Raw genomic sequence first — 11,717 nt, forward strand, 5'->3', positions numbered from 1 at the left:
AGGACTGATGCTAAAGCTGAAACTCCAATACTCTGGCCACCTCATGCGAAGAGTTGACTCCTTAGAAAAGACCTTGATCCCTGATGATGGGAGGGATTGGGGGCAGGAGGAGAAGGGGACGACAGAAGATGAGATGGCTGGATGGCATCACTGACTCGATGGACATGAGTTTGAGTGAACTCCAGGAGTTGGTGATGGACAGGGAGGCCTGGCCTGCTGCGATTCATGGGGTCGCAAAGATCGGACATGACTGAGGGACTGAACTGAACTGAGACAGCATATTAAAAAGCAGAGACATTACATTGCCAACAAAGGTCCATCTAGTCAAAGCTATTGTTTTTCCAGTAGTTATGTATGGATGTGAGAGTTGGACTATAAATTAAGCTGAGCACTGAAGAATTGATGCTTTTGAACTGTGATGTTGGAGAAGACTCTTGAGAGTCCCTCAGACTGCAAGGAGATCCAGCCAGTCCATCCTAAAGGAGATCAGTCCTGACTATTCATTGGAAGGATTGATGCTGAAGCTGAAACTCCAATACTTTGGCCACCTGATGTGAAGAACTGACTCATTGGAAAAGACCCTGATGCTAGGAAAAATTGAAGGCGGGAGAAGAAGGGCGCAACTGAGGATGAGATGGTTGGATGGCATCACTGACTCAATGGACATGAGTTTGAGTAAACTCTGGGAGTTGGTGATGGACAGGGAGGCCTGGCCTGCTGCAGTCCAGGTGGTCATTGCAAAGAGTTGGACACGACTCAGTGACTGTACTGAGCTGAACTCTAAAACATTAGTATAAGTATGTTTGGGGTCATTTACGATTGAGCTGCATCAGATACTTTTGACTCAGCTTTTCTTTGTATAATAACCACATGGGAGCACATAATAACTTTTAGTGCCACTTTTCTCCAATGGGGGTCCTTAAAGGGGCTGACTTCCTCCAGAGTAAGATACAGCAGTGCCAGGCACCCCGTTACACTTGGTGGCCTCCCAGGCTCCACCCAGGGCTGGCTTTGGGGCTACCTTCTCTCCACTCTGAAATACTCGTGCTTCCCCAGGATCCAGGGCACCGGTGGGTGCCCTGGTAACAAGTGGTGGAGAGACACTCTGCATGTTCCCGGTGACTCCAGCCAGCTCTGCCGCATTGCACAGCCTTCAGCAACCTACAGGGAAATCAAAGCAGGCTGGCTGTTGCTCAGCTCAAAGAGGCTAGGGGAAAGAAAGACTTTTTCTAGAGGAAAATGCAGTATTTATAGAAGAGCTCATCAGAAATCCAAAGAGCAAGAAGCAGGTAAACATTTTCCCAGTGTCCTGCTGCTGGGGCACACAGAGGGCAGGGCCCAGAGCTGTTTACCACAGGCTCACACATTCTTGGCGCTCGCTCTTGCAAGGTGAAAATAATTCCAGGGATGATTTTCATTCTACAGAAAAGCTTTATTTTCAGACCTTTGCTGACATGCACCAGAGTAATAAATTAAGCTGCTATGAAGACTGCTGTTTAAAAACATGTAGAGAAGTTGCCTGGAAAATCCCATGGACGGAGGAGCCTGGTGGGCTGCAGTCCATGGGGTCGCTAACAGTCAGACACGACTGAGCAATTTCACTTTCACTTTTCACTTTCATGCATTGGAGAAGGAAATGGCAACCCACTCCAGTATCCTTGCCTGGAGAATCCCAGGGACGGGGGAGCCTGGTGACCTGCCATCTCTGGGGTCGCACAGAGTCAGACGCTACTGAAGCGACTTAGCAGCAGCAGCAGCAACAGCAGAGAAGTTGAGGAGAATCTCTTCAGACCTACTTGCTGCTGCTGTAGACAGAGCATTGGGTGCGTGGAGGCAGGGTGGAATTGAGTGTTGTTGAAACACAGCTCAGCTGCTCTAAATCTGGAGGTGTGGAGACCAGTGATGGATTAATGTCTGGAGCAGCTTGAAACCACACATATGCATACAGTCCTACCGTGTACAGTATCAAAGTCACATATTCAAATGATGTTAATTAAAATCTAGGGGATATTTTAAAAAATAACAATAAACTTAGGTATATTTTCTGCAACTAATGAGGGTTATCTGAAGGATATACAAAAAGGACAGCTAGTGTTATCTAGTTCACGGATGTATTCGTTCACTGTCTGCTATAACAAAGTACCACAGGCTGGGTGGCTGAAACAGCAGAAATTAATTTTTTCACAAGGTTTTAGCAGGATTGATTCCCTCTCAGTACTGTGAGGGAAGAGTCTGTTCCAGACTGCTTTCCTCAGCTCATAGATCGCTCTCCTCTTCCTGGGGTTGTCTGTGTCCAAATTCCCTCTTACTACAAGGACACCACTCATGCTGGGGTAGGGCCCACTCTAATGACCTCATTTTAGCCTATTTACCTCTGTAACAACTTTGTCTCCAAGTATGTTCACACTCTGAGGGGTTAGGAATTCAGTAGGAATTTTTGAGGGGGACATAATTCAGCCCATCACAACTGATTCTGATATATACATACATTATATATATATATATATTTATAATGTGTATACATATATAATGTATACATATATATATAGGAACCAAAAAAATATAAGAGCGAATTAAAAATGATTCATGGAGCTGTACTTACTGAGTTTTTAAATATTCTAGAGTTCAAGCTTTTCCCCTTTTCCATAAATCATAATTTGAGTTTCCAATAGCACCAGTCATTAAATATTAAACATTAGATATGATAATAGAAAAATAATGATGTACTTAGTGGGCACTACTTATTGTTTGTAATAATATATTTCATTTCTGACTTAGGCTACCATATAATTTATAACATTTTATAATAAGGTAAATTTTCTACCTATGCCCTCATTATTGCAGAAATAAAGTTTTAAACATTTAAATATCATATTAGAAAGAAGTATTCTTTCTGCTTTTGATGTAGAAGAGGTCAGTTACTCTGTGTGGGGGGGTCACTGTCAAGAAGTGTAAGGTGTTGAGAGGGGCCTGTGGACCGAGGAAGGAGCAGATGCTTTGCTGAACAGAAGCAGCCTAGACATTCATTCCACCATCTGTGGTTGTGTGTGTCTTTCTGCGTATGTGTGTGTGTGTTAGAGAGACAAGACACGTGGATTTAAGTATATCCTCTATTCTAGCTGACTTATAGAGTTCTTCAAGGTAGGTAGGGAATGGAGATAGGGCCGGCAGGATTGCCAAGAATGACAGCATCCAGTGACTGCCAAACCACACACACACACACACACACACACACACACAGGCACACATAAGTCTCTAACACAGGTATCAGAATTGCGTGCTATTGAGCCCACAAATATATATGGCCATAATTATGCCAACATTCTTAAAGCTACCTACATAAAATTACATATTCTTTGCCAAGTTTTATTTGCTTTAGCTGTATTTGCCTCTCTTGAATTTTCTTCAGTACTTAAACACTTTTTTTGGCCAAAGGTGAAAAAAACAACGTAGCAGCTGAATATGAATACAAACATACACACCCACAACACACACAGTTTTTTGTTTTCCTTCTGTAACTGTATACAAGTGAGAAAACCCTGGATTAAAGGACATACAGATGAAGTATCTCTTGATTCCTATCTTCATCGTTCTTCTCTCTCATGACTCTCAGAGGAAAAGTCCACAAACATTTTCAGTGTTTTTTTTACATTTCCAGATACATGAATAGGCGTGACTGATACATAAGGACAGTATGAATGAGCTGAGTTAAAAGAGGGGTTTGACTTGGCGACTCTTGTCCTGGTAAACCCATGTGCATAGGTCAGACCTAGGAGTGACCCCAGCACACTCGCTTCTACCCTACAAAGAAAGCACATCCTAGAGAGGATTCCTTTCTTGATGGGTTGGAGAAGCCAGTAGTGGTCTCAGCTTTTTCCTTCAAGGAGGAGGAAACAGAGAGATAAGAGGGAAAAGGGGCTGAAAAGAGGAGTCTCTGGGTGAAGGGAGAAGAGCTTCGTTTACTGATCCACAGGGAGTTGCTTTGGAAAATAGCTGACCTGCTTAGGGACATTTACTAAACTTGCTCTGGGTAGTTGATGAAATAATTTCCTCATCTCCACTAAACCCTCTGTTAAGTCCACATTACTCACCACGCTTTCATAGCTGAACTTGCTATTTTGAGGCAACACAGTTAAGTGTTGAGTCACCCCTAAGTGAATGCGGGCAGACAGAGGTTGCTCAAAGGTTCCTGACATGCTTAGTCTGCATTTTGACACAGAAGTATACTATTTTTAATGTACTGTACTTGATGTCAAAAGTAAACTTGTGTAGAAGGGCAGGTAGTAGAGAGGAGAGTGGTTGGTGTTGTTATGAAATAGACTTGAGCAAAAGGAAGGTGGGCAGTGAGGGAAAGGGCAGATATTAGCACATCACTGAGGAGCAGCCCTATGAAGGTGGATATATATAGTGGGATGTATATATTCCATACGGGCTTCCGAGGTGGTGCTAGTGGTAAAGAATCTGCCTGTCTGCCAGTGCAGGAGTGGTCAAGAGATGTGGGTTCAATTCCTTGTTTGGGAAGATCCCCTGGAGGAGGGCATGACAATCTACTCCAGTATTCTTCCCTGGAGAATCTCATGAATAGAGTAGACATTAGGGTCTCAAAGAGTTGGACACAACTGAAGCTAGTTAGCATGCATGCACGCATATATTCCATATATAATTCTAGAAGTATTACAAATGTATTGAGTCCATAAAAGAAGAAATGGCATGACATTACAAAATAAGAAATTGAAGAGGAAACAAATTATTACACAGATGTTGGACTGAACCATATCTGAGAATAATCAGAATTAAAAACTAAGAGATGATACTTTTGATTGTTAAATATACAGAAATTTCTTCTTGTATTGTGCCACTTGATAGACACGACCCCCATTTAACCTGAAATATTGGGGAATTCAATGAACGGTGCCATGGTGGGAAGCCGAGCCAGCTAGTACCTAGATCCCTGGTGGATCACCGAGCTGTATGTTTACAATTCAGCAAGTTATAAAGTTCAGAAACAGCTGGGAAGGAATTAGAGATTTCCAGGTGACTAGGCAGCTGATTCTTAAGCACAGGTGAGTTCCTTCAAATAGGTTCATGAAGTATTACAAACGTGTTGGTTGTATCCAGACTTTGGGGCTTATTTACATGGTTGACAGTAACTTGATCCTTTTCCTTCACTCAGTTTTCATGATTTATTGAATGAATCTCACAGGTTATATTTAGGACTCTCTGCGACACACTGCCCACTGTCCTTGTCCATGGGCACTCTTGACCTCTAAAGCTTTGGTGTCCATTTCTGAGAGTTCATAGCTTCCTCTTATAGGAATTCTATCTCTTTAGAAGGTAAACATATTTTCCTATTTTAATTAACAGTTCCTCTCATCAGTGTAATGACCCAAAGCCATTTTATTTGAAATAGTAGCAAAGAGATGTTGACCCAGTTAAAATCTAAGCCCCTCTCATATCATTTCATCTCTTAATTTTCTTTCATTTTCTATATATGCCATAGGTCATCTGAAAAAAAGAAATCAAACCAAGACATTTTGCTAAGAAAATGAGATTACTTTATTCCAGAATTTTCAACTCTTCTGCTTCTTAGAATGCCATCTCCTCTCAAAGTCTTCAGAAAAAAATCTGTGATGTCTTTCTTTCAATTCCCACTTACAGTCTTATTTCTTCTAGGTGTCCCTAATAATGGAAATGGGAGTGGGTGTTTACTTGTACTAACCACATGACGACCCTATTCCTAAAAGGACCTGTGGATGGGTGGAAAAGAGATGATGCATCCTGTTTGATGATTTGCCTTTTGAGAAGGAGTTTGCTGTGATCGATTCTTTTTTTAAAATTTGTATTTATTTATTTATTTGTTGCTGGGCCTGGTCTTCATTGCTCTGAGCAGACTTTCTCTAGTTGTAGCGAGTGGGGGCTACTCTTCGTTGCAGTGTATGGCTTCTCATTGCCGTGGCTTGTTGCAGAGCATGGGCTCTAGGCACGCAGGTTCAGTAGTTGTGGAGCAGGAGCTTAGCTGCCCAATGGCATGTGGCATCTTCACTAACCAGGGATCGAACCTGTGTTCCCTGTATCGGCAGATGGATTCATAATAACTGGAGCACTAGAGCATCCCTGTGATAGCCTTATATAAGTTGTTGATAAAAATTTAAATTTGTACTTCCTTTCAAGAAAGAAATACACCAGTACATACCTAGAGCTTTAAAAATACTGTGTTCTTTGATCCAGTAGATCCTCTGTTAGTAATGTACACTAGGGCAAAGTTTAAACAAACAGTGATTTGTCTGCAAAACACACATTACCTCATTCTTTATAATAACAAAAAATGGGGACATGTGGGAACACGCCAACTGACCAACAAAAGAAGAAAAGTAGGCAGAGATGTCATAAAAGAATGCTACTTGGTCATGTCTCAAAGTATATGCAATGGCAGGGAAACTAATATAACAGAATTTTTCATATAATATATTCTATCAACTGTCATTATGTTCTTAAAGTATATTACATTTATTGGCAGAAAGGAAACATAAATAGAACTGTTTGCTGGAAGTGCTATCTCTATATTGTGAAACCATGGGTAATTTTTTTTTTACCATATGTTTCTTTATTTTTATATAAATAGGTATTACTCTTAAAGCTGGAAAACTAATACTTTTTAAAAAGAATGAAATAACTCCGAGAGGAGAAATTCTCTCCCCCCTCAGGCTAAATCTACCACAGACATACTTTTTCTCTATACCGATTTATTGTCTTTTATGTAACATGCATCTGTGATGGTAGCAAGAGAAATAGGGACTGAAGCCATAAAAATAGCTGCCACATATCCATGATCTTTGGGGCTTACCAGGTGGACCTAGTGGTAGAGAACCTGCCTGCCAACACAGGACACTTAAAGAGACATGGGTTGGATCCCTGGGTTGGGAAGATGTCCTGGAGGAGGGAATGGTGACCCACTCTAGTATTCTTGCCTGAGAATCCCACGGACAGAGAAGCCTGGTGGGCTACAGTCCCTAGGTTCGCCAAGAGTCGGACAAGACTAAGATGACTTAGCACAGCCCAGCACAACACAGACAGGGTAAAGCTAGAGAGGATGTTCATCAGTTTTTGAGGCCATAGAGATAAGCAGTGACAAAGCTCACTAAATATATATAAAGGTCACAGTGTGAGAAATCAAATTGACTATGCTGCTAAGTCGCTTCAGTCGTGTCCGACTCTGTGCGACCCCATAGACGGCAGCCCACCAGGCTCCCTCGTCCCTGGGATTCTCCAGGCAAGAACACTGGAGTGGGTTGCCATATCCTTCTCCAGTGCATGAAAGTGAAAAGTGAAAGTGAAGTCGCTCAGTCGTGTCCGACCCTCAGCGACGCCATGGACTGCAGCCTTCCAGGCTCCTCCTTCCATGGGATTTTCCAGGCAAGAGTACTGGAGTGGGGTGCCATTGCCTTCTCCAAAATTGACTATAGACAAATACAAATTCTTTCCACTACCTTTTACTGAAGACTCCTCATTTTATCTATTTAGATTGAACCCAGAGTGGACTTAAGGTGTGTAGTGTGTCAAAAGAATGCCATGGTGACTTATTTGTCAGTTGCATTAAAAATATTGATTGATATTGTGCAGATTATATGGGCAATTGCTTAGTTTCTTGGTATTTAATTGTTGTTAAATACCAATTTAATGGTATTAAAATTTAATGGCATTAACAACCAATAATGGTTGTTCATTGATGAATATAAAGTAAATGTCAGGCTCAGGTAACAGAGAGAGGTGCTCTTGTTTTTACCAAGGACAACTGGGGAGAAATTCCAGTTCCCAAAGTGTTGCCTACATTACTTAGATGAAATAGTTACCAATATTCAGAATAACTTTAAGCTTTATGAAATAAAATTTTACCAACACCTGATGAGTGTGGGATTCATTTACTTACATATTGAAATAGGGACATGATAGCCAAAACATGTGAACTATTGTCCTAAACATCCTCTCCTGGAGGCTAGAGGATTATAAGTTACTGAGGCTTCCCCAGTAAGGGATTTGGAGAAAATGAGATGAGGGAAATAAGAGTTCTATTTCAGCTGTCATCCTAGATTATTCCCTGAGGATACCATCTTAATATACAGCTGTTACTTCAAATGTCAACCAAAGACTGGGGATTATTAAATGTTCAGATATTAATTGTTCAGAAACTGAACAGAAAACCTTATTTGATCTCACCTATAATAGGTCAAAAAAGAGACATTATAATGACAAGTAGAAACAGAGAGAGTGAAAAAGTGTTACTTCAGTATGGAGAGGGAAAAAAAATCTGAGGATATTTGTGAACAAAATGAATACTTTTGAGCAGCAACATTTTTGCAACTCCTGACCTAATTGTGTATATTGCACCCTTGAAGCTTGAATAAAGGAAGTTGAGGACAATGGAGAAGGCAATGGCACCCCACTCTAGTACTCTTGCCTGGAAAATCCCATGGAAGGAGGAGCCTGGTAGGCTGCAGTCCATGGGGTCTCGAGGAGTCGGACACAACTGAACAACTTCACTTTCACTTTTCACTTTCATGCATTGGAGAAGGAAATGGCAACCCACTCCAGTGTTCTTGCCTGGAGAATCCCAGGGACGGGGGAGCCTGGTGAGCTGCCGTCTCTGGGGTCGCACAGAGTCGGACACGACTGAAGCGACTTAGCAGCAGCAGGACAATTACTTTGTACAGAAATACTACTACGCCTAATATATAATGGACTTCAGAACAATCTGAAGAGATGGTAAGGATAAGAATGGAAAAAGTTCAAGCTCTGCTTAAGTATAAGCTGAGTTTTGTATACCACTTGTGGTTGGGGTCATGTCCCCTCTCATCATAAACCTCTGACCCTCTTGGGCACGTGCCCTGTGATCCCATGAACAAGTCCCTACTGGCCACTGTTTCTGTCCTGATATTCCTCATTCAATGACCTGCTCAGTGCAAACATCTTGGTGATGACAAAGAATATTAATCCTATAGAGCAATCACCCCCTTGTTCTTATAATAAGTGCTAACCTTTATTGCCATTTTATTGTCCCATGTTCTGTTCTCAGTGGATCTGATACAACTCATCGAATTTGGATACGAACCCAATGAAGTGGTACTATTCGTATGCTCATTCACAAGTGAAGAATCTGATTCACAGATATACAACTTTCTCAGAGTCTCACATTAACTTAGTGATAGAGTCAGAATTTAAACTCCAGCAGTCTGGCTCCAGTCCCTAACCCATACATGTCTGCCACTATGTGGACTGAATGGGGAAAGTATTTAATATCTGAAAAACACTTAGCAATATCCTTGCACTCGCTAGCCTGGTGATGCTGACCATTCTCATCTTTGGAACCAAAGCTGACATGTCCTATTCCATACTGTTTTCTCCTAGGCTTAGGAAAAGGGAAATGACAGATGACTGAATGGAAAAGGATGAAGTCTTTTGGTTTAAATCCTAATAGTTTTACTTACCTGGTTTAGCCCAGGTTGGTCCATCTTACTTCCTTCACCAAGGCTAGGAGTCTCTGTAGAGTCAAAGCTCCATGTTTGGTAGATTCAGAGGTGGTCCTTCATCTGTGACTGGGTGGCCAAATGTATAAACAGAAGACACATCAGGAGAGGATACCTCAGGAGCAGAAGCACTTTGAAAATGATAACAGGAAAAAAAAGCTTATCACCTGTCCCATGGAAAGGCAATGTGGGAAGTGAGGGTCTGGGAGAGCGTTGGTAGCTCTCCATTGAGCAGTGTATTCTCTCAGAGAGGCCGGCTGTGTTTCAATTTTCTAAGTGAGACCCCCAGACAGTATGTTGTTTATCGAATGGGGGCAACCACTATGAAACCAGGCATTTATAGGTGTTCACACAGGAAGCTGTATTACTCCTGCCTATTATCATAGGCGCACTCTGGCAAAAGCACGTGCACACACACACACACACACACACACACGTACTTTGTCTATGCATTTAATCATTTCATTCCTGGCCATTTATAAAAGTGGCTCCCTCTCTCATAGCTTACTAATGTGATACTTTTTCCTCTCTTTCTTTTATTTTAATCACAGCAGAATCTAAGAAGAAGAAAAAGGAAGGCAAGAAACAGGAGAAGATGCTGGACTAAAAGCCGCCACCTTCCGTGGACCATGAAAAGGACATCAGCAAACAGGATCAGTTAACTATTGCATTTATATCTACCGTAGGCTTTTTATTCAAAAATTATCTATAGCTTAAGTACACAATAGGCAGAAACAAAATGAAAAGAAAAATTTTGTAGTAGCATTTTTTTAAATGTATCAATATACCATAGTACCACTAGGGACTTATAATAGAGGACTGTAATCCTATTTAGAAAGTTGACTTATAGTACATGTTAAGTGATAGAAAACTGAGGTAAGTTTTTTGAAGTTATGTGATATTTTACATTACATTTTTTTTTTACATTTTTTTCTTTTGGCAGCAATTTAAATGTTATGACTATGTAAACTACTTCTCTTGTTAGGTAATTTTTTTCACCTAGACTTTATTTCCCAATTGAGAAAAATATCTACTAAACAAAGCAGCAATAAAATACGATCATCCTATTTGAGGAAAATATCTCTTTTTCTGCCAGTGGATTTTTAAAAAATTGTAGTCAACAAAATGAGGGGAGGGTGGTCAGAGCATGTCCTAGTTCAATGTTGACTTTTTTAAAAAAAAGAAAGCATTAGAACATGAAATTATTTCACTTTGGCAGAAATATTTGTTTTTTGATGAAATTATTTTTCCATTGGAGGAAAAAAAAAAGACGAGGAAAATAAATCAAGGTGATGCTGAAAAAAAAGATGCTTTTGTGTGCAATAATTTGATATTGTAAGCCTTCTCTCTTTGTCATCTATGTTCCCCCAGCTCATCTGTTAGCAGAGAGAAATGATCATACAAACTAATTAAATCATTCTTGCGCACAGATGTTGTAGAGGGTTGACACAGCTGTAGATGTAGGTCTGTAACTCTATTTTAAACTTTCTATCCGTATATAATAGGTTGGACTGGTGCTACCGAATTAAAGTTCCAAACTAGTCTAGGGTTTGGTGGAACAGAAAAATGCTCTTCTTCTATTGAGTTTGGACTTTGTCGTTGTTCAGTCGCTAAGTCATGTCTAATTCTTTGTGACCTTGTGGACGGTAGCACACCAGGCTCCTCTGTTCTCCACTATCTCCCAAAGTTTGCTCAAATTTATGTCTGTCAAGTCAGTGATGCCATCTAACCATCTCATCCTCTACCACCCCCTTCTCCTTCTTTCCCAGCATCTTTCCCAGCATCAGGGTCTTTTCCAATGAGTGGTTTCTTCACATCAGGTGGCCAAAGTATTGGAGCTTCAGTTTCAGCAGCCCTCCTTCCAGTGAATATTCAAGGCTGGGTTTGCATATTAACACCAGGCATAATGGTTGCTTGTTACTGGTTTCTATAAACCAATGGTTCCTACTCTATCATCTACTATATGAGTACCACAGACTAGATATGCAAATAAATCCCTTATCTTCTGGGCTCTAAACACAGTTTTTAAGTACATACAACTATGCTTCTATTATTCAGAGAAATAACACCTCAGAAGTCAGCTGGGATTAACCTCAAAGTATTTCTCTTGAAAAATCCACCTTTACTTTTAAAGGGATAAGACTCAATAAATAACACTTACCTATCAAGATAACTCTAAGTCCACTTTCAGAAATG

The 11,717-nt window shown here is 40.8% G+C and overlaps 1 protein-coding gene across 5 annotated transcripts in view; it reads left to right on the top strand.

The window, feature by feature from the left end:
* Window positions 1-10,827, top strand: part of PTN (pleiotrophin) — a 152,908-nt gene extending 142,081 nt beyond the window's left edge. For 3 of the 5 annotated variants that reach the window (XM_086395408.1, XM_086395409.1, XM_086395405.1), the window contains one exon: window positions 10,073-10,827. In XM_086395408.1, the coding sequence (XP_086251534.1) occupies window positions 10,073-10,128 (56 nt within the window). In that variant the 3' untranslated portion in view covers window positions 10,129-10,827. The remainder of the gene's footprint in view (window positions 1-10,072) is intronic. The other 2 variants (XM_086395410.1, XM_086395406.1) reach the window with 1 other exon arrangement.
* The last annotated feature ends 890 nt before the right edge of the window (window positions 10,828-11,717 follow it).

The sequence above is a fragment of the Bos grunniens genome, chromosome 4, assembly GCF_055505025.1.
Source record: "Bos grunniens cultivar Pamir isolate PY7600 chromosome 4, Bosgru_T2T1.0, whole genome shotgun sequence".
Classification (NCBI taxonomy): domain Eukaryota; kingdom Metazoa; phylum Chordata; class Mammalia; order Artiodactyla; family Bovidae; genus Bos; species Bos grunniens.